This window comes from Vulpes lagopus, chromosome 12, assembly GCF_018345385.1.
Source record: "Vulpes lagopus strain Blue_001 chromosome 12, ASM1834538v1, whole genome shotgun sequence".
In the NCBI taxonomy this organism is placed as follows: Eukaryota; Metazoa; Chordata; class Mammalia; order Carnivora; family Canidae; genus Vulpes; species Vulpes lagopus.
The window spans coordinates 467,758-490,362 of NC_054835.1; the positions used below are offsets into that span (position 1 = coordinate 467,758).

At 51.7% G+C, this 22,605-nt stretch overlaps 1 protein-coding gene across 3 annotated transcripts in view; it reads right to left on the bottom strand.

The window, feature by feature from the left end:
- Positions 1-9,320: 9,320 nt before the first annotated feature.
- The window catches only part of TTLL11 (tubulin tyrosine ligase like 11), a 242,333-nt gene continuing 229,048 nt past the window's right edge, over positions 9,321-22,605 (bottom strand). For all 3 annotated transcript variants that reach the window (XM_041725938.1, XM_041725937.1, XM_041725939.1), the window contains one exon: positions 9,321-14,827. In XM_041725938.1, coding sequence (XP_041581872.1) covers positions 14,535-14,827 — 293 coding nt within the window. In that variant the 3' untranslated portion in view covers positions 9,321-14,534. The remainder of the gene's footprint in view (positions 14,828-22,605) is intronic.

Below are 22,605 nucleotides of genomic sequence, written 5' to 3' on the forward strand. Positions count from 1 at the left end.
AGAGTGTGAGCTCCAGGGGCTGAGCCCCTGGCTGGCCGGGCCCTACATCCTGATGTAGTTGTGGGCAAGGGCAGGAGAACCCAGGGATGGGGCGGGCAAGCAGACAGACATGGGGCAGCGGATAGACGGCAAGACAGGGGACAGCGCCATGCCTTGAGATCAACACTGCCAGTAGCACCGGAGTTGAGTCCCCAGAACCCAGTACCTGCTCCCACACATGTCATACCCTCTTGCTTTTTTTTTTTTTTTTTTAAGATTTTATTTATTTATTCATGAGAGACACACAGAGAGAGACAGAGACAGAGACACAGGCAGAGGGAGAAGCAGGCTCCATGGTGAGAGCATGACATGGGACTCGATCCCGGGTCTCCAGGATCAGGCCCTGGGCCGAAGGCGGCACTAAACCTCTGAGCCCCCCTGGGCTGCCCTCCTCTTGTTTTCAAACTGTAGACAAGGAGTGAGTTCAAGACCCTCCCAGTCCTGCTTCTCTGGTGGAGGTTTGGAAAACTGGCCCTGGCAAGAGGAGGGGGTTCATTATGGGAAATAAGCAGCACAGTTACATTCTAATAAATCAGCGCGGATTTCAGAGCAGCACGGGGTCTCCGGGGCTCCGCGGGCCGTGGAATTCAATATGATATGCTTCGGCCTGTCAGCTAATGGGCTGCTGCTGGTTGCCACGTGGCCCAACCTTCCCGGGAACATGAAACGATGCTGAAAAGTGGCTCAGATTTATTTATCTGGACAGTGCATGCTCCTGCCTGTGCGTGTGTGGGGAAGTGGCAGTTTCCTGTGAGCAGGGGTAGGGGCTGGGGTTTTTACACTGCCTGGGGGCCTAAGCCTGGGGCCTCCCTCCTGGCCCTGCGGCCGCCCAGTGTACCCCAGCCCTGGGTCGTCACTAGCTCCCCCAGGGGACACACCACCTCTCACTTTCCCCATGTGTCAAATCCTTCATTAGTTCAGCATTTCCTCTTGGAGCTGTCGTTCATTCATTCATTCCCAGAACATTCCATCTGCCCTGTACTGAGCTGTGTACTACGACTTGCTGCCAACATGATGGCCCAGGCCCTGCCTTCTCAGAGGAAGCTGAGACAGGGATTAAGCAGCTGCCCTGAGTTTTGCCTCCTACAAGCCTTATGAAGTGTGTGCCCTGTGTCTCCAGAGCCGCTGCCAGGTGACAGCCCCATCACGCACCACCTGCACTGCATAGCCCACACTCCTGCATGCTTAATTTTTTAAAGATTTTATTTATTTATTTGAGAGAGAGAGCAGAAGCAGTGGAGAAGAGCGGAGGGAGAGGGAGAAGTAGGCACACTGAGCAGGGAGGAAAAGGGGATGATGGATCCCTGGATCATGACTTGAGCCAAAGGTAGATGCTTAACCGACTGAGCCACCCAGGTGCCCCCGAAGCATGCTTATTTTATTTTATTTTTAATTTTTATTTATTTATGATTGTCAGAGAGAGAGAGAGAGAGAGGCAGAGACATAGGCAGAGGGAGAAGCAGGCTCCATGCACCGGGAGCCCGATATGGGATTCGATCCCGGGTCTCCAGGATCGCGCCCTGGGCCAAAGGCAGGCGCCAAACCGCTGCGCCACCCAGGGATCCCAGCATGCTTATTTTAAAACACAAGCACCTCTGAACACTCTTCAGTGGCAAGGAAGAAATCTTGACCAGGCCACCAGGGGCTGCGGAGCCTGGCCTTCCTTGCCAGCCTTGCCCTGTCTCCTCCTCATCCCTGCTGCCTCACCTGGGGGACCCGCCCGCCGCCACCGAAGCCCTCTCCACTTCAGTCCTTCCTGTCTGACCCTCAGCAGCAGGCTGGCTGCTGTGTCTGGTTTTGCTGATGTGGCCACCGCCTCACCAGGGCTGGGCTTGTGTCAGCGCACAAAAAGTACTCAGCGGCCACTGAGTAGGGGCAGGAAGGAAAGGGAGCAGAGAGACCTGGGCTCTGCCGCCTGAGCAGACCATAGCCAGGCCAGCAGGGGCCCTGTGGGGCTGCCAGAGGCATAGGTCCCACGAGGTGCAGAGCATGGGTTTGGAGGTGGAGAGGGGCTACAGGTGCCAGGCAGAGATCCCGGCCTTGCTCTGCAGAGCCAGGGAAGCCATGGAGGGAAGCATAGCTGGGACAACTCTTATCCACTTCTAATTTTGAAGGCCCCTCAGGATGCAGGGGGGTATTGAGGGCAGACTGGGGAGGTGGGCAGAGCAGTAGGGGCCCTGCAGGTTCCCCAGGTGGTGATGGAGGTAGAGCCGGGGACACATTGGCCATCTGAGGAGGGATTGGCCAGAGAGGACTGGCCCAGATCAGGGCATCAAGCAGATGTTTGGGGTCTAGGGAGAAGGAGCTGCTCTAGCACCTACCTCCTGTGGTCCCTCCAGACCAGGAAGGGTCCCTGGAGCCCCGCTCCCTCCCCTGAGTGTGCCTAGCCAGTGCCCACCGCATCCTCCTAAGATGCCCCTTTGGAGGAATTATGGGAGGAAGAACCTGCTTCCTGCATGGGCCTTAATTTATTATCTGAAAAGAGGGCAGCCCGGTGGCTCAGCGGTTTAGTGCTGCCTTTAGCCCAGGGCCTGATCCTGGAGACCCGGGATCAAGTCCCACGTCAGGCTCCCTGCATGGAGCCTGCTTCTCCCTCTCTCTGCCTCTCTCTGTGTTTCTCATGAATAAATAAATAAAATCTTAAAAAAAAAATTATCTGAAAAGAGCAATAGACCTACTAAAAGAAAGGCCTTCACTGCAGACTCACAGGGCAGATGATAATTACCTGGGTAGAACCAGTCTGCTGCATTTTTTAAAAATTTGCATTTCGCCAAGTGTTTGGATAAACACTTGGATATCCATAAACACTTAATATATAAATAAAACTTAAACACTTAATATATAAACACTTAAATATAAATAAAAATAAAAATGGATATTTAAGCAAAAGAACAACCTATTGGGTAGATGCATGACTTTATATCAGGCTGAAGGCTGAGGAGGTTCTGGGTCTGCGCCCCGCTTCATGCCCACTGAGTCTGGCAGTCATAGGCTGCCTTCTCTCATTCATTCACTCATGCATTCGTTTCTTCCACTCAGCACACTTCCTCCTCTGTGCCGGGCCCTTGCTGGATGCAAGATTCAGACAAGAATGAGCACAGCCCTGCCCTAAAGAGAGATCCACCGTGACGTGGGTTCAAGGGGTAACAGGATGGCTGGGGGACTCTGGGGCAGGGTGAACCCATGCAAGCAGAGGAGGTGACCATCAATACCTGGAGGAGGAAGCTCCCCAGACCCCCAAGGGAGGAAAGGCATTAGGGGCAGAAGGAAGAGCATGGATGAAACCAGGTAGGAATGGAAGTGCACTGGAAGTACAGGGATGGCAAAAATTTGGTGAGCGCTGAGATCAGGATTATGGGACCCAGAAGTGGGCCCATGGTTCACCTGTAAGGCGCCCTCACGTCCTTCTTGTGTTCTTGCCCCTGGTGCAGTGTACAACCTTCACAGATGCAAACATGGTGGCCCTGTTGGTCAGGGCTGGGGAAAGCTGGACCCCACATGGAGGCCCCCCAAAGCCAGGTGTGGAGCTTGAGCTGGATCCCAGTGGTGGGAAGCTGCCCTCTATCTTGAGGTAGGAGGGTGACACAATCAGATTTCAGAATGGCCACTCTGGCAGACTGTGGAGAATGTGTTGGAGGCAGAGAGACAGTCGGCTGCCGAAAAACGGCCCGTGTAGAACACATCTTTTACAAAAATATGACAAAAGGTTAATTCTTTTCATCTGCAATGAGATGCTACACATCAACAGGAAAAAGAACAGTAGAAAAATGGGCAAAGAACATGAGCAGCTTAGCTCCTGTCTTCAGCCCTGGCTGTGATCCCAGAGTCCCGGGATCGAGTCCCGCCTCGGGCTCCTGGCATGGAGCCTGCTTCTCCCTCTGCCTGTGTCTCTGCCTCTCTCTCTCTCTCTCTCTCGAATAAATAAATAAAATCTTAGAAAAAAATAAACATGTAAAGAAGAGTCTCAACCTCATTTACAATGCGAGAAACAAAAATTAAGTCTAGAATCAGACGATGCCATGCTTTTCGCCCATCAGCAAAGGTCGGCATTTTGATAATACGCTCTGCTGGGGAGGTAAAGGGGTCTGGCTCTCTCGCACACTGTTGGTGGGGCCGGAAATTGGTCCAGCCTCTTAGGAGGGCGCTTCGACAATTTATCGATTGCAATTGGAAAAGTGTGTCTCCTTTGGCCTGGTAATTCATCCTCTAGGGTAGGGTTGGACACGTACATAAAGACGCACATACAAGAGCCATCCCTTTATATAGTAACAGAAAACTGGAACCAGACTACACGCCTCACCTGCGGACGAGTCAAGCAAACAAAAGTATTATAAGCAATAGTAGTTCATTGTATAAGGGCTGATGATGCCGTTAGGAACCTGAGACCAGCCTACATGTCCATGTCATTAAATAGTGTCCAAGAAATCCTGTCAAGTGGTAAAAGCAGAGTGCAGGTCAGTGTACGAAAGAGAGGAACCAGGGTAGACACATATATTTAAGAATTCTTGTGTACACACAAATTGTCTTTGAAAGAACATAGAAAATCCAGGAATAATAGTTGTCTCTGGGGACAGACTGAAAAACCGAGGGACAGTGGTAGAGGAAAGTTGCTTGTGATTGTATATCTTTGTGCTGTTTTTATTTGGATTAGCCATATCTATGCATTAATGCCATATGTGCATTTATGTGTGTGTATAAATATATATATTATATATAATATGTACATCTCCATTGTGTATTTTTTAACACCAATGACAACAACATGAAGCCCAGATGGGTTGAGTGTCTTCTCATGCTGTAGGGTCTTCATTTTACCTAGTGTCCATGGGGAATGGATTTTCATGATGGTAAATTTTCCAGATACATTACAGGAATCAAAACTCTTTAAGAACCTTTGCTAAAGGAAGCTTATGTAAAATGTGTAATAGTCTTCCATATTTCTTCGGGTAAAGAATGTGGAATGTGGGTGAACGTTTCCTGGCTGGCTCTCTGCCCCCCGCACTGCGGTCCCTTCTCTGCAAAGGCTCTCGTCCTCTGCCAGGTGCCACCTGACATGCAGTGTGTGAGCCACAGAGATGGGACTGTCATTTCCAGACCTAGTGCGAGGAGCCTCTTCCCAGGCTGTGCAGCTGGGGGAGGGGGGGGTTGGGGGGCAGGTGTTCTGGATGTCATGATGCTATGTGCTCACACGCCAGGGCCCGGCTGGCTGGGACATGGGACATTCGGACCTGTAGGAACAAGGGTAGCTCTTCCCTCTGCCTGCCATCCCGCTGTCCCGCCTCAGAGCCTCTGTGCTGACTTCTGTGGCCTTAGGCAAGGCGGGAAGCTTCTCTGGACCTCCGCTGCCTGGGCTGGAAAAGGAAGGTGCTGCCCCCCACTCACTGGCCCAGCTGCAGTGATTCTGGTGCCTGCGACAGGAGCTGGTCCCCGTTTTGCCCCCCACCTCCGTCCCACCGCCTGGCATATTCCGTCCAGACTCAGAGGCTCTCGGTTATCCCGATGTGGCCTCCTTGTGTTCCCCTCTGCTGTTGCTTTGCTGCCAAGCCAGGCGATTCCCAAGGACACCCCGTTCTGCACACTCGGCTGGATGGGGGATAGCATCCAAGAAGCACAGGTCAGTGAGGCCTTCCCTCAAGGATTTCATTCCACACAAGGGCTTTTCAGAGAAACGTTTGCCACCACAGTGCTGCTCAAGGCCTCTCCAGAACCTCCCACTCCCACACGTTCTAGGACACCTTCCTTGGCAGGACTCCCCACCATGCAAAGGGGGAGCCCCATGAGACAGCAGCACAGAGGAGAACCATCTGGACTGCCAACTCCTTGAGGCCGGGATCCCATACTGGCTTTGGCATTTACAAACTGTGCCACCTCGGGAAAGCCACCTCATCTCAGTTTTGAACCTCGGTGTCTACAACTGTAAAATGGGGGTGATAATAGGAGTGTCCATTTCCTGAACTCATTTCTCAGATTGATGAACTGACACACGGAGTGTGCCCGGCGTGGTCTGGCCATTGTATGTGCTCAGTGAGTGGAGGACGGAGTCCCCAACCACTACCGGCTACAGGAGGAGCCCTGGTGCCATTCAACTCATCGCACTGAGGTGGCTCCGTGCAGGGCCTCTTCTCCTCAGCAGGCCTGTGGGCAGGGGCAGCAGGAGCTGGATTGGCTGGAACACCTGTCTCCAGGCTAGAGGGCCCCAGGGGCTTGGGCTGAGCACCTGCTCCAGCCTGGGAAGGGCTGCACTGTCAGACCCTCAGCCATTCTTGGAGCACTGCCTGGTCCCCAACTCCCCTCAAGGGGAAACCTCCGGGCTGACCTGCTTTGGACTCGGTTTTCAGGTGATGGGAAAGCTACCCAAGGAGCTTGGAGGCAAGCTGTAGCTAAGCGTCAAGAGCTTGGGACTGGGTTCCTTAGGAGGACATGAGATCCTGTACTGTCCGCAGCCCTGGAGTCTAGCAAACCCATGCCCTCCGTGATGCTGAGCTTCTCAAAGGGACAGTTAGTGAGGGCAAGTGGGGGTACTCTGGACGGCTCTAAGATGCAACGGCTGTTTTCTTGGGGCAGCAATTTTATTTGAAGATTTAGAGGAAGAAAAACAAGTGTGAATTGCAGCAAAAAAGATACTATGTGCTCATTTTTTCTCCTTGGGTGGACGCAAGAACACATCTCAGAGCTGAAGTCAGCTGCCCCTGAACAACCACGCCCGCAATCCTTCTATCTTCCCTCTTCCCAGAGACACTTTGGAAGCCATCTCTGAGAGGAAAGAGCCCAGGCTGGAAGCAGCCTGAACCCTGTGTGCAGGAGAGTCCTCCTGGGTCATGTCAGATTTGCACGTGCAGAGAAAGAACCCTCCATTGGGTTCAATCACTGTGATTTGGGGGATTGGTTGTTACTTCAGCCTCACCAAGCCTACCCTGACCCCAATAAGGATAAAATATGGAGCAGAAGGCAGTATTCATAGGACTTTTTAAAAAATTTATTTATTTATTCATAGACTCAGAGAGAGGGGCAGAAGCAGGCTCCATGCAGGGAGCCCAACGTGGGACTTGATCCCAGGTCTCCAGGATCACACCCCAGGCTACAGGCGGCGCCAAACCGCTGCACCATGGGGGCTGCCCTTTGTAGGACTTTTAGAGCTAAAGCATGAGGCTTCAAATAAGTGACGGCTTGCAGGTGGCCTCCTTGGGCCACACCTGTGGGCCCTTGACCTGCCAAAGTCTGTACTGTTATTTCACCCCAGTACAGCCAGCAATAGACCCAGTGACCCAGTGATGCCACAGTGGCTGGCTCCAGAAATAGTGCAAAGCAGATTTAAACTACCAGTGAGGAGCTACTAAGGTGGAGTGTTTCAAATCACATCTCAAGTGTTTCATGATTAAAGCCAAGTGAGAAATGAGCTCAGCACCGGCCTCCAGGCCCCTCCCCACCCAAACATTCTATGGTGGGTGGGAGAAGCTGGTTGAATCCGGGGGAGCCCAGAACCTCCCTTGCATCCTGGTGTGAACCAGCCTAGGGACTGAGGACTGCCGCCAGCATGACACACATATATTCCAGGTGTCCGAGTGGCTGGGGAAGTGGTAGGGTCACGGCTGGTCAGGGTGGACATGCCACTGTGGATGTAACTCAGGACAAGTTATTTCTCCAAGGTCCCCAGCTTTGTCAAGTATGGAAAATTGGAAGAGACGATGATGGCATTTGAAGCTTTTTCCTCACCTATGAGTTCCACCTGTACAACAGGTTACAGCTGAGAAGCACTATGGACTGTAGGTTAAAGCTCCTGACCTAGAGGCCCCCTGGGCTGGCACTAGCTTCTGCTCTTTATTTTTTTAAATACATTTTATTTATTTATTTATTCATGAGAGGCAGAGAGGCAGAGAGAGAAGCAGGCTCCATGCAGGGAGCCTGACTTGGGATGATCCGGGGTCTCCAGGATCATGCCCTGGGCTAAAGGTGGCGCTAAACCGCTGGGCCACCCGGGCTGCCCTAGCTTCCTTCTACTCTTTAGATTCCCTCCCTGAGGAGGCGTCAGCTCACATGGTTAACTTGCTGGGCATTCTGGGCAAGGCGCTTCCTCTCGCTGGGCTTCCCTCGATTTGGCCTGGTTGCAACATAGCAACCGAGGATACAATCTTATAACGAAGTCCATTATGTATCAGAGATAAAACTGGAGCTGCTAGGGTCAGAGCTGGAGGTGGAGACTGAGCCCTTAGGGGCACCAGCAATGCTCCAGGACTCCCAGGGGCTCCGGGGGAGGCAGATGTGTGGAAAGACCCCTGCAGCCCTGGTGTCCCCACTCATTCCCCCAAAGATGTGTCTGGCGCTGCTGGAGAGGGCCAAGGCTATTGTAGCCTCTCAGGCTGCTGGGCGGCCTCCTGAAGGCTCTGCCACAAGGCTGAGCCACTACCTGCGGACCCAGGAGCGCAGGACCAATGGGGCTGGCCTGGAGTAGGAACACAAGGACCGCCTAGTGTCTGAATGTTTCCTAGAATGGCACAGCCGGGGTCCGAAGAACAAAGGAGTTTCCTGGGGTCAGAGCCTGCCTGTGCAGCCCTGTCACTGAGGCGGGGAGCGTGAGGGGCCTGTGAAATGAACACCTCAGTATCACTGAGTGGATTTTCAGGGGGCAAGGATCCCAGTGTAACCTCAGGCTATCTGCTTTTCACCTTCCATGGGCGGTGCAGTCTGGGAAATGTTCAGAGCAGACAGAGGCTGCTCCCAGGGGAGATGGGGTGCCAGGAAGGGGGAGGACCTATGTTCCCAGGGAAAGAGCTGCCAGGTGAGCCAGCAGTACCAGGAGTCACCTTTCCCATGCAGCTAGAAAGGCTCCATTCTCCAGGGGGGGGTACCCTCCCTCACCCGCCAGGGGAGAGCTCACCATGCATACCTCCTCAGCCCAGAGCTGCAGGCAGTGTGGCTGCTGCATACATGTGGTTGGAAGGGCACCCCCCTCCCTCTCAGGGCAGTTGTCCCGCCACATGATCTCTGACAGGCGGCCGAACTCTGGGAGCATGTCACTCTTTCCCTAGGGGAGACTGTCCTTAGCAGACCAGGGGTGGGGGGGTGTTCAAACCCCTCCCTCCATCTCCCCTAGGCTCTCACACTTTCCTTGAGGCAAAGTTTAGCTTCCTAGGCAAACAGGAACCATTAGGAGAGGAACAAATTAAAAGGAACCCTTTTCTCACCAATTGACCCAAAATGAACAAGCATTGTCCACCCCGGCGGATTTGCTGTGAAAACGCATCACGCGGAAGAAATCGTCAATACTTTGCAGCCGTTTTTACAATGAGCCTGTGTTTAGCAACACTCAGCTTTGTTTTATTATTGCATTTTACAAAGTTACCAAGACTACTGAGGCCAAGTAGCAGAACCTTGATTTTATGTGCCATGAAAATTTAATAAAGAATATTCAAAGGCTTTTAAGAGGCAGGAGCCACAGCCTAGCAGCAAAGCCCTGCCCACCAGCAGGAGGATGGCTCAGGCTCGGGCCTCCCCTGGACCTTGAGGAGCCCCTCTGTCAGGGACACCCAGGTGGATGCAAGTACTCCCAGGCATCTGTCTTGTTCTAGCACATCCAGGCTGGTCCTTCTCTCAATAGACATTTGTTACGGTAGATTCTGGGCTCCAAGTCCCCTGACAGGCCTCTTATATTCATGATGACATGATTGCCACTATAGGGGCCTGAAATAGGCCTGAGAGGTGAAGTGGGGTTGGTGCGCGGTCACACCTCGACAGAGCCACAGGCACAGCAGAAGCAGGTCTTCGTTTCCCAACTGTGATGCAAGAGGGTCTGCAGGGGAAATACCCCTGGCTGGCTTCCTCCATCACATCTGTGGCCTTGCTCCTGCAGTCTGGGGGTGCCCCAGGGAAGCCCCGGTGAGCAGCACCCAATGTCCCCATAGCCCCTACGGTCCTGGTAGGAATCTCGGCAAGCACCTTCATGGCAGAGGAAATGTTTCCCAGGAGCCCCTTGGTGTTACCCAGACTGCCCGGAACCCTTTCCCTTTGCTCTCTAAATAAGACTCAGAAGGAAATTGCCAGAAATGGGGGAATCATCAGTGATTTTGCCATTTTATACTAAAAAGCCCGATGGCACTGTGTGTCTGTGTGAGTGCATGTGCGTGCATGCATAAGCATTGTGCTGCCTGGTTTTCCTAGTTATAGAAACGTCAAAACTCTTGGTCACTGGAGATGAAGGTAATGGAGTAGGCTGAGTGTCCCACAAAGCTCCTTTGTCCCTGGGAATGGAAGCAAAATTTGGATTTATTTCACAAGGGAGAAAATCATATGCCATCTGGGAAAACCCCTCTCCAATTCATCACACCAAACAGGAGACTGGAAAAAAGTGTCAGTCAAGGCGAGGTGGGTTTCAGGTAATTGACCTCGCTGAGAGAGAGAGGAAAACAGGTCCCGGGCCACCGGGAGCACCAGCTCCCTGGCAAGAGGTCTCATCAATTCTGAGCTTTGAGGGAAGGTGCTCAAATGCCGGCCATTTCAAACCCAGCTTTCAATTATAGGGCCAAGGAGTTTAGGACATTAATCAAAAAGTGAAAAAAAAAAAAAAAAAGATAAAAGAAAAAAAGAAGGAAGCTATTTTGGTGTTACACTCTGCCAATCACAAGGCAAAGTCCAGGTGTTAGAGCCACAGCAGAGGCCGTTCTTCAGCGTACCGGTGTCTTCAAGGTAAGGATAAAGGGCAGCTTGAGAGGGAGAGGAGTGGACTGTTTGGCTTCATTTGTCTTGGTGCATTTGAGAAGGAAAGTTATTTGTTCATCCCTCCACACTGTGTGGAAAACCAGAAGCGGTATGAAGATAGCACGGCACGAACAGCACTTGGACTTGCAAAACACTTCTGTGCGTATTTGTAGCTTGCTGCACAAGAGGGGGTGCAGATGGGGGTGGGGGGCGGTCCAGACCTGAACCCAGGACAGGAGGATGAAGGATGAAGGAAAGACCGCCCAGGGTTAGAGGAGCCACTGTGTGCTCAGGATCCTGGAACAGCTGCGGTGCCCCGGGGAGCCCAGGAGCCAGCTGAGGGCGTGAGGTGTTCAGTGAATCCCCTTGGCAGAGTCACTTTGGCAAGGTTTCAATGTCCAGGATTCTCCAGGGCACTCACAGGCTCGGAGGGGAAAGAGCACTGTAATGCCGCCTCCCCTGGGACCTGCTGAACATGTGTGTGACTGCAGCGAGCACCTGCTGGCCCCCCAGTCATGTCCAGGGGCCCGCATGGGTCCAGCTCCTGCCTCACCTGCCAGAACTTGGAGTTTGGTGGGAGTTTGCCATACAGCAAACTGGAACTTTCCAGATCCTCACAAGGAGATGGGGGGAACAGTTCATTCTGTATGGGGGATTGAAGTGGGATGTATGAGCTGGACCTTGAAGATAAGTATCTGTTGGATGGAGGGAGGCGATCCAGGCACAGGGACCAGGAAGCACAAGGGTGGGAGAGCTGGGAGCGGGGCCCCGCCCTGGGCCTCTGCCACGGCAGGACCCAGCATGTTCTCAACAATGGACAACGAGCGCCCTGGGAGTGTGGTGGCAGGGACAGGGTGGAGGCTGCTCCCTGAGGCGTGGAGGCTAGGCAGAGCTTTAGGATGGGAAGGAAGGAAGGGGCTGGATTACGAGCAGCCTTGAATGTTGGGTTAAGGAGCATGAGCTTTATCTGGACAGAGAGGATGGGTTGATCGAATTAGAGGATCATGTGGTCAGCTCTGGAGTTCTCTGAATTCCTCCGGGGGCACTAGGGATGAAGGATGGAGGACGAGTTGAGGAGGATGAGAGGTAGGAGATGATGAAGTCAAAGCTGGGGAGAGTGAACAGGGACCCCCCAGAAGAAACAAGAGGGCACTTGTTTGGGGCTAGAGGCTTCTGTTTCCAGGACACTCTGCCTTCACATGTGGGGAGGGGCCTGTTAGGGCCCGTGAGTGCGGCCAGCTGCCCTGGATCTAATGCACCTTTATAGGGACCAACCATGGGCTCCATGCTGGCCAGGCTGTGAGGACCAAAATCCTGGCTGTGACAGCCGCAAAGCCAAGCACATCTCCTAGGAGGATGGAAGGAGGGGAGCAGGAAAGCCAGTGTGGAAGAGGAGGGGGGCTGAGCAGTACCCTACAAGGAGCAAGACAGGCATGGCAGAAAGGGGTGGGGGGCCCAGTGGTGTACCCCATGCTGAGATGAGCTGAGCTTAATCTCCATTCACTGAACCCACCCTGGAGCCCCCACCCTTTGGGGTCTCTGGCCAGTGGAACAGTGAGGGGTGGTGTGTGTAAGAATCAGCAGGAGCGGGAAGGAGAGGGACTGGGGCAGAGAAGAGGCCAGGGGTGCATCCTGAGCACTGTGGCCCAGAAATGAGATGACACAGGGCAAAGCACAGGAGGCTCGGCCTCTCATGGGGCATATCTGGACCCTGGCTCCCTGGCTCCCTGGCTCCCTGGCTCCAGTTCCTCTCCTCCAGGAGAAAGGAAATGTACCTGCGACCTACCTGCAAATTTCCAAGGGGCTTAACAAGTGGGAGTTCCTCAGGGCATGGGAAGGTGTCCCAGGCCTTACTCTGATAGGGAGGAGCCTCTAACTCTCCCTGCTCAGTGGCACTGAGAGAAAAGGGCCCATATGTCACTCAGTGGCCTCTTGTAAAGCCTCATTCCACACCTCAGTGTGGGGAGCAGGGCTTAGACCCTGTCTGCAGAAGAGGGGCTCCTTCCTGACAGTGACCCTGGGGGGCAGAGCAGAGCCACCTGCCTGCAGATGACAGGGAGGGTGGGGGACAGGGACAGGACACTCCTCAACGTGAGAACTGACATTTTCAAATCACCCCAAACCATGAGGCTCAAATTCAACCTTTGCACAATGTCTTCCCCAGAACATCCAATGTGTTTGAAAACTGCACTCCATTTTAGCAAGTGAATGCTTTCTGAAAACCAAGTCAGAGCTTGGTTGAAAAGACCCTTTGCAGCTCCCAGCTGGTGACAAATGTGAGAGACATGTTTACGGGGGTCTTTCACTGTGAAGCCATTTGCTCAGCACCAACAGAGATTCAGGAATGGCTGGGGGGGGGGGGTGGGGGGGGGTCTTCCAAGTGGGTTTCCCTCAGGGCAGACCATTCAGGAGCATGGACTGTCCCAGCCCCTACCCCCAGGCTGCAGGAGGGTGGGCAGGGCCCTGAGGGACACGGGTAGCCCCAGAGCAGAGGGATGGGAGCTGGAATCACGCCCCTGTCCCTCCTGGGGACATAAAGGAAATGTGGCTCTGGGGCCAACACACAGAACTGGACCAAGCCTGATGCTACCATGCGACCCCCAGCCCTCTGTTTCCCCATCTGAAAATGGGAACAGCATTCTGAGACTGTGAGGTCTCAAGGACCATCAGCTTGATTCTGTGAGGACACCTCTAGAATGTTCCTACGCAAGAGGCACTTGCTGTGCCCCACATTCCTCCTGCCCCTCCCAGCCGTCCCCGCTGTCTGTTTGGGAAAACAAAGTCATTGCAGGCAGCTCTTGTCACCAAACAGCTCAGAGTGGGTTCTGCAGTGCTTGGCTTCCCAAAACACCACCTTCGGCTGCCTCCGAGCCTTCCTTCGCCTGGGGACACAGATGGGGACGGGCAAAGGGTCTCGTGGAAGAGAGAGCATGGCCTTTCCTCTTCCTCACACCATGTCTGCCACCTGAGCTTCTGACATCCTCTCCTGCACACAGCGGCCCTCTCACCAGGGTCTCGCTGTCCTCCCCTGGGAGCCCCTCCTCCCATCCAGCCCCCTCCCCCCTTTGCTTGCTATCAACCTGCTGCCTCGTTGTGGCCTTCTATCCAAGGACAGTCGGGGTGGGGGTGGGCGTTGACAATCAGAAGCCCGGACGTGGGGCTCCTGCTTTGGGGTCAAGGTCAAACAAAATCAAACAAAATGACCTGCGAGGCTCCTTCAGCGCTGAGACTCTGAAAACTGTACTTAGTTACTTCTTGGTTAATTATTTCTTAATTAATAACAAAGCGAACATTGCAGCAACAGTCAAGCTAAAGAAATAAATGAGGCCAGTCTGTTAACAGCACCCATAGAGCACATGACTGGGACATGATTCGTTGTCACAGCTCGGTGGCAGGAAATAGACATGTCTGGATGGTGGCTCTCGGAGGCCGCCACATCCAGGCCTCAGCTTCCTCCGGCCCTTTCCTTGCCGCGGCCCAGGCCAGGATCGCTGGCTCCCTGTGCCCCCAGTGCAACAGTTTTACCCTGGTGGTTGCTTTCTGGGAGCCCAGAATAGAAGATGCCATCTGTCACGTTTGGGGATGTCATATGTCCACCAGGGACTCAAAAATAGTTGGGCCACCAAGACGGAGGCGGTGGGAGTCGTCAGCCTGGGCAAGCACAGCTGAGCAGGACACGGAGACGAGCAGCAGTGCTCTCCAGCAGGAACCCTCTGCAGCCTGCCCTCTCTCCACAGGCAGAAGCCCAGAAGTTTCTCTTCAGCCCCGAAGGGCTTGCTCTTTACTGGCAGCATCAGCGGCTGTCAGGACAGTGCGTGTCTGGGACGGGAGGACTTGTGGGCACTGTTTGTGCAGCATGGGGGGTGGCCCTCCACCTGCTGGACTGAGGGGGTGGCCCCCTGGGGAGTGCTGCTGCCGGGGGGCCGGACCCCCGCTGTGCTGCTCCTGCCGCACACCAGGCGCCTTTCATCCAGCAGGGACAGGTGGTACTCACAAAGGTCAATCAGTGAGGCCACCTGCTCATGGAGTGGCAGCATCTTGAACTTCCTCTGGGCCAGGTAAAAGAAAGCCTCGATGAAGGCCTGCAAGCACATGCCTGTGGACCAAGAGATGGGCATTAACGGGGTGTGTATGCCAAAGCTGCCCAGTATGCTGCCCTGGGGAGGCCCTACCGCAGCCACCAGGCTTCTTCCTCACCACTGTTTCCATTCTAGAAACTTTAGCTTCTAGGTTAAACCCCAGAGTGCCTACCTTGCGCCAGGCACCCCCTGGGCATTCAATCCCTAATCAGTCCTATGAGGTGGGCTGAGTTAACTGTCTTATAGATGAGGAAACTAAGTCTCAGACAAGTGGAGGTAGCTGGGCAGTCACATGGGTAGAAAGCGGGGGAGCTGGGATTTAAAGCTAGCCCAAGCCCTTATCCCTCTGTACCACCATCAAACGTTTGCATTACAACCCAGTCCCTGGGATCCCTGGGTGACTCAGCGGTTGAGCATCTGCCTTCAGCTCAGGGTGTGATCCCTCCGTCCCAGGAGTCCCAGGATCGAGTCCCACGTCGGGCTCCCTGCATGGAGCCTGCTTCTCCCTCTGCCTGTGTCTCTGCCTCTCTCTGTGCCTCTCGTGAATAAATAAATAAAATCTTAAAAGAAAAAAATTAAAACTAGCCCCTAACTTTTGTAACAAGGGAAAAGGTTACTTCCTGAGGAGTCTGATGGCAAGGTTTCAGATCTTGATAGAGGGTATTGGTTGCACAGGTGTGTGCATCTGTCAAAACTCAGCAAATTGTACCTTAAGATTTGTGTATTTTGCTGTATATAAACTTTTCCTCAGGGAGTAAAATAAACCTGACCCCTCTCTCGACCCAAAATGATATTCTAGGAGGTAATAGGAGTCCCCATTATGTCCCTGAAATGTTCTTCCCTTACTTTGCCTCTTCAGTTCCTACTCATCCTTGGGATCTGAGCTCAAAATCACCTGCTCAGTAAAACCTTCCCTGATCCCCAGATTAGAGAGGGGCCCTGCCATAGGCTTCCTGCATTTTCCTTCGTGGCACTTGTTCAGTGTTTGTGTGGTTGGTTCTTCAACAATCTCTATCTTCCCCACTGGGCTGTAAGCTCCAGCTCGCCACTCTTCCCCCAGCGCCAGACACCCAGTGCTCAATGTAGAATGCTGAATACATGAGGGAGGGAATGGATGAACAAGTGAGCTAGTGCTAGGTACTTTACAGACATTGCCACTAATCCTCACAACACATTTTTCAGATGAGTATTCTCATGTCCCACTTTACAGATGAGGAAACTAACATTCAGAGAGGCTGAGTAACTTCCCTAAGGTCACACAGCCAGAAATTAGTGGCCTAGAAATTCAAACTCTGGCTCTCAATTCTTTTAACTAAGTTGTGCTGCATGAAAAGTTCTAGGTCTTCCCCATGTCCTAGTAAAAATGAACCCCATGATTCAAAGTCATGGGACTCCCTGGGCTCCTCAGGGAAGGGGACACTCAGACTGGACAGAATGTCACACAGTCCCTTAAAGGAGGCCAGCGTGGCCTCTGCTCACCCGTACCTTCTCAGTGGCCTTGCTTCCCAGCGCAGGTACATTATTTGCCTGCTGCTGTTTGCAGGGAGATGCCTGGCCTGGGTTTTGTGAATCCGGGATGATATATGGACCCTGGGATCTGAGAGCTCTTTTTGTGTTGGGAACTTGAGCTGAGCAAAGATGTTATTTTTTGTCTTCTTTCAAGCTTTTTTTGCCCATCTTTTCTTGACTCTGGATGCTCTGCCAGCCCCCTGCTCTGTTTGGCTCTGAGGAGAGGAGCTGATAAAGAGACTGGTAACCCTGGTGTAAACAGTTTTACTGCAAACAGAGGCATGGTGCAAACAGACACAGGGCAGGGGGGCCTCTGTCTGCATCAAGATGCAGAGATTTCTGGGGCACCTGTGGGGCTCAGTTAGTTAAGCACCCAAATCTTGATGTCAACTCAGGTCATGATCTCAGGGTCATGAGATGGAGCCCCCCACCCCCACCTCCTGGGCTCTGTGCTCAGCAGGGAGTCTGCTTGAGGTTTACTCTCTCCTATTCCTCCCTCACTGCCCCCTCCATGGATGTTCTCTCTCTCTCTCTCTCAAATAAGTAAATCTTTAAGAAAGAGAGAGAGATGGAGAGAGAGAGACAGAGAGATGAATGTTTCCTGACGATGGGCCAGGGCTCTCCTGGAGTGTGTGCATGGATGCATGCATGTGCATGCGTGTGCATTTGTCACAGCCAGTGGGAGGGGCAGATCCAAGCAGGGTGGAAGAAGCCAGGATCCAAAGCCAGAGAAACTCAGTGCAGTCCCAGCCCCCAACTGCAGAAGTGCATGATCTAAATAGCACTACTCGAAGTGTGGTCAGCAGAGGGTGCCAAGTCCAGGAACTGTGTGTCCCTGGTCTCTGACAAGATAAGGAGTCTGGGCCAGAATATAAATCACTCTTCTCATCAATCACATTGTTTAGTTCAGCTGGCAGTACTTTGCAGCAAGTCTTTCTCTGTAAAGGAAACAGCAGGCATTTACATTCTGGCTCAAGCCTCTTGTCCAGGACTCTAAGGAACAGTTCGTGGATTGCAACTTGGAGAAGCTCTGGTCTGCAACCCTTCTCAGCTTCAAAGTGCATGATCCAGTCGAGCTGCAGATTCTGGGCCTGGGCGGTATGTGTGGGCGGAGAGACTCTGCATTCCTAACAAGTTTCCTGGTGGTGCCCATGCGGAAATAGCAAGCGCTGAGCAGCTTCTACTCAACAAAATATTCGTTTCTTTCCCTTAAACTAATAAGGCTGTGATGAAAGCTGTAATGCACAGGAAAAAAAAATACAAGGATTTTTTTTGGGGGAGAAGGTATTATGGCTAAATCGTCCCAGAAGAAAACTTTCTAAAATGAGAAATGAGATCTCATATGTTATACTTGGTTTTCTTTTTGCTTGTCTACATTTCCTGATTTTCTATAGTAAACATATACTTACTTTATTTTTTTTTTTTTGTTCTTGTACTTACTTTATTTTTTATGTGGAATTAAAAAAAAAAACGAACAAACAAAAAGCAGAATCTGCTATATAAATACAGAGAATGAACTGATGATTGCAGGGGTCAGGAGGTAGGTGAACAAGGGTGAAAGGGACAAGGGATTCCTGTCATGGAATCAGTCACGTACCCATTTTGAAAACATGCAACGGTTTCCCGTTGCATGTTTTCAAAATGGGTACGTGACTGATTCCTAGAGGGTGGGAAGAGGCAATGCAGGGGTGGCCACCTTTAATCAGGAGCCCTTTGCTACTATTTGTATTTGAAGTTACCTGCATGTGCTACTTTAAAGAAAACGCAGTGCAAACTTCCTGCATACATGTTCTACTTTGATAAAGTTTATATACATGCAGGGAAAAACAGAAGCGGAAGTGAAGGTCAATGGGCATTACTGACTTGCAGGAGGCAGGCATGCTGTGTCAGGTACTCAGATCCCCATTACAACTCTCATTGTGCAGATGAGAAAACAGAAATAACTTGCCTGCTGGTCACACAATGGTGAGTGGCAGAGCTGGGGTTTGAACCCAGGCAGCTGATTCTGCATCTTATTCCTGGAATAAGGGATGGGCAAAATGGGTAGGGCTCTGATGGGCAGAGATGAGCTGGGAGTGAGGGGCTGGGCAGAGAACAGGGAGGTAAGGAGTGGGAGGTGGGGCATGTGGCCCAGCAATAATCCAGGGTGCCCACAGCAGGACAGGTGGAGTAGGGCCTGCTGGACTAGACTGAAAAGGGCTGGAAGGCCAGGAGACGAGAGCCAGGAGCCACTGATCTGGGCAAAGGGAGCTGAAAGCCAGTTGTGGAGTTCCAGCCACGGGGATCCTATTTTATTATTGCCACAGAAATTTTGTGGGCTTTGTTTTATTCCTCAGATGAAATCTCATGAGGTGGGTGGTTGCTCAGAACCTGTCTTCACTTACCTTCCTCACCACAAAGGTCTCATCTAGGGCGACTCTTGGCCTCTTCATACCCAGCCAAGCACAATCCTCTGCTCCACCCAGGGGCTCCCCAAGCCTGGTCTGGCATCTTCATTTTACAGAGGAGGGGAACAGTAAATGAGGCCTAGTGACTGGCAGAGGCAGGACCAGACTCTAGGTCTTCTGACCTCAAACTGCACCACCACCACCACCACCACCACCACCACCAAAATAAGAAAGCAAGCCGAGCCCTAGTGAGCGTGTCTGGGAGCATCTGAAGGTCACTGAGGGTTGGGAAGAGGGACACTCTGCACCGCACACCAAGAGTTTGTAGGTCTCTGGTTCCCACAATGGCCACTCTGAGGGGCTGTGTTTGAGTTTGACAAGACGTTGCTCTTGCTCCTCGTTTCATCAAGTGGCCCAGGAAATGGTGGCTGAACCCGGGACAGTTTTCTCTCAAGGTGGCGCTAAACCGCTGAATCACCCGGGCTGCCTAGAAGACGTGTTTTCACTTAGCTGTGATACACAGGCACTAAGCTTTGTACTTACTGTACTTAAAATGATATTGTAAACATTTTCGTATGTTGCTATGCAGTCTTCATAACATTATTATAATAGCTGCATAGTGGGACACCTGGGTAGCTCAGCGGTTGAGCACCTGCCTTCAGCTCAGGGTGTGATCTCGGAGTTCTGGGATCGAGTCCCACAATGGGCTCCCGGCGAGGAGTCTGCTTCTCCCTCTGCCTGTGTCTCTGCCTCTCTCTGTGTCTCTTATGAATAAATAAATCTTTTTTTAAAAAAGTTGCATAGTATTCCACCAAATCTTGCTTTGCATAGCATTTTGCCATACCCACCACCACTGGATGTTAGACCAGTTACGTTTTCTTCACTATTGAGAAGGCTATCAGAAGCACTTGGTATATCACTGTTTTTTATTTCTGACTCATTCATTCTCTTGCAATAACATCCTAGGAATCTGAGGGGTTGTTTTTTTTTTTAATGTTAAGTCTGGTTTTGGTAATTAATATGATGTGGAAAATACTGAAACCATATAGAGTCCTCCAATGGACAAATCACATGAATGGGTAGTTCACATACATTAGCAAGTAAGAGAGGAAACAGCCAGTCCCACTAAAGCCACGGGGCACTATTGCTCACCCATTAACCAAAATGTAAAATAACAATAATAGCGAGTCGGTAGAAATTGCTGTGGACTTTTGAAGAGCAATTTGGCAAAAGTTTGAAGAGCCATTCAAGTATTTTAAAATGTTCCTTCCAAAAGAGAACGAAATGTACACACTGGTATTCATCATCAGCTTACACTCCAGTGTGGCAGGAGAGTGGTACTAGATTTACAGGGTCTTCTAATATCCTTCTTTCCACTTTTCTCTATCTCCCAAATGAGATAATGCATGTTCATTGTTGATATTAGAAAAAATATGTATATATGTTATATAAAAAGTACCTGCAATCCAGCCTCCAAGGTCTGGAGGTCTGTAATGCTCTCCTTGGCTCACCCCAGGTGAAGTTAATTGCCTTATCTCGGGACTTCCCCTTGTTCTGTACTTGTATTGAGACAAATCCATGGGTATGAGGCTGTCTCCCCAGTGGGACTGTGTCCTCCTGGAGGCAGGGACAGTGCCCCAGTCTTCTCTACATCCCTACTGCCCAGTACAGCCTGGAACACGCAGGCTCTGATGAAGATCCGTTTAATCCACTTGAATGGGCTATGAAGTCTTTAGCAATCTTGTGATGCATGTTCCAGCTGAGGACAGCAGGATAAGCCAAGGGGCAAAGGGAATGACAACCTATGAAAACTCTTCTCTTAGACAAGGTGCAGGCTCATGAAACCAAGATGGTCCAGACCAGAGGCTCAAGAGGTTTAGAGAACCCTGAAGAACTTGTGGAAATACCGGCTTCGGGCCCCAGCCCTGGAGTTCCTGATTCCTGAAGTTCTGTGGATTTGCCCTTCTACCACGGTCCCAGGTGGTTATGAGGCCACTGGTCCAGGGACCCCACTTTGAGAAATCATCCTTCCTCCTCTTCCTTCTCCCCACTGCTGAGTCCAGTCTGTACCTACTTCATTCTCTCCACAAAAGGACCTGCCCCTGAACTTTTGAGAAGCTTGTCTTTGGGCTAAAAATGTCTACATTTTAAGACAATCTGATGGAGTTATTTTTAAATTGAATGATGGAGCTGAAAAGCCCATGAAATTGTTCTGGCTTTGCATTTAGTCCTCTCTTGGTTTCTGAGAAACCGCGTATCCCGTTTCTCCCAGCTTTATTGCTGACTGCTAAGTGGGCCAGAACTCCATTGCCCTCTGCAAGGCCCTGCCCATTTCTAGCTGTACCAAGGAACATGAGACTGGAAAGGTTCAAAGGCCAGGCCACAGAGGGCCCTGGAGACCATGGTCAGAGCCTGGGTTCCGTGCTGAGGAAGATGGGAGGCCACTAAGGAGACATGAAGTGGCTGGATCAGTGCGGCTGCTGTGCTGAGACCAGGAGGAAGGGGTATATGTGACGAGACAGCAAGGAGGTCCCTTAGTAGCTACTGCACTGGTCCAGGTGAGGGCTGCTGGCAGCGTGGACCAGGGTGGGAATGACGGAGGTGGTGAGGATGATGAGATTCTGCCCAGAGTGTGAAGGCAGTAGCAACAGATCTATGATCTGCTGATGGGTTGAATGTGGATGTGAGGACAAGTCAGGAGCCCTCATGAAGGAGGGCCTCTAACACCAGGGGGAGGACTTCTCCTCAAGACCTGTGGTTTTCTTTTTTTTTTTTTTTTTTTAAAGACCTGTGGGTTTCAAACGTTTTACTCATAAAATGGCCTGAAGACCTTGCCAGAAATGCAGGTTCCTGTTCCCATCTCCGGGAGGTTCTGTTCGTGGGCCACGAGGTCCTTGAAATTACAATTGTAACATCAGCGTTGGTGATTCTGCACCCATGCGTGAACAGGAAACTTTGGAATGAAGACTCCATCTTGGCCATCTCCTTAAAAGTTCTCAAGGCGGCAGTGGAGTAAAGAAGTGAAGAGGATGGTCTCTGTGAAGCCTAGTGCTGGGCAAGCCCTGCTGTGGGCAGTCATGAACCATGGGGGATGCCCAGAACAAGCTCCTCCGCTGAAATCCCACTGTTCACCCCTCCTCAGGATCTTTGTCTGCTTGGACTGCCATAGCGAGTATACCATAGCCTAGGGGCTTTAACAACACAGATTTTTCTCATAGTTTTGGAGGCTGAAAGTCCTAGATCCAGCTGCAGGCAGGGTTGAATTCTGGTGAGAGCTCTCTTTCCGGCCTGCAGACGCCTGCCTTCTCTCTTGTCCTCATATGGCATAGAGAGAGCGAGCCAGCCCTCTGGTGTCTCTTCTTATAAGGACACCAGTCTCTTTGGATCATGGCCCTGTCCTTATGACCTCATTTAGGCTCGGTTATTTCCTTAGATGCTCCAACTCCAAATGCAGTCACGTTGGGGATTAGGGTTTTAACAATTCTATAGCATCCTGACTTCTCGGTTCTGCTCACCCAGCCCTCGGAGACACTCTCCTACCAGCACCCAAGTCTTTGAGGTCACCATTGAGGAGAAATAGAAGAAATCTTCCCTCTCTCCCCTGCTCTCCTGCCAGCTACCTGAACGCCACTCCCACCCCAGCTCTAACTTGGAGTTGGAGGCATCTCTTTGGTAACGTTGCTGTGGTGACCTGTGACAGTAAATGCAATGGTAACAAACAACATTAGTTAATAAGTATGGGGCCCTTATATGGGCCAGGCCCTGAACTAAAGGCTTCACATGCATTATTTAACTTAATCTCACAGAAGCCCTACACAGCAGGTGTCAGGATCAGTCCCATCTTACACTCAGGAGACTTGCCAAAGTCACATAGCTGGATGGTAGGAGACCATAGGAAC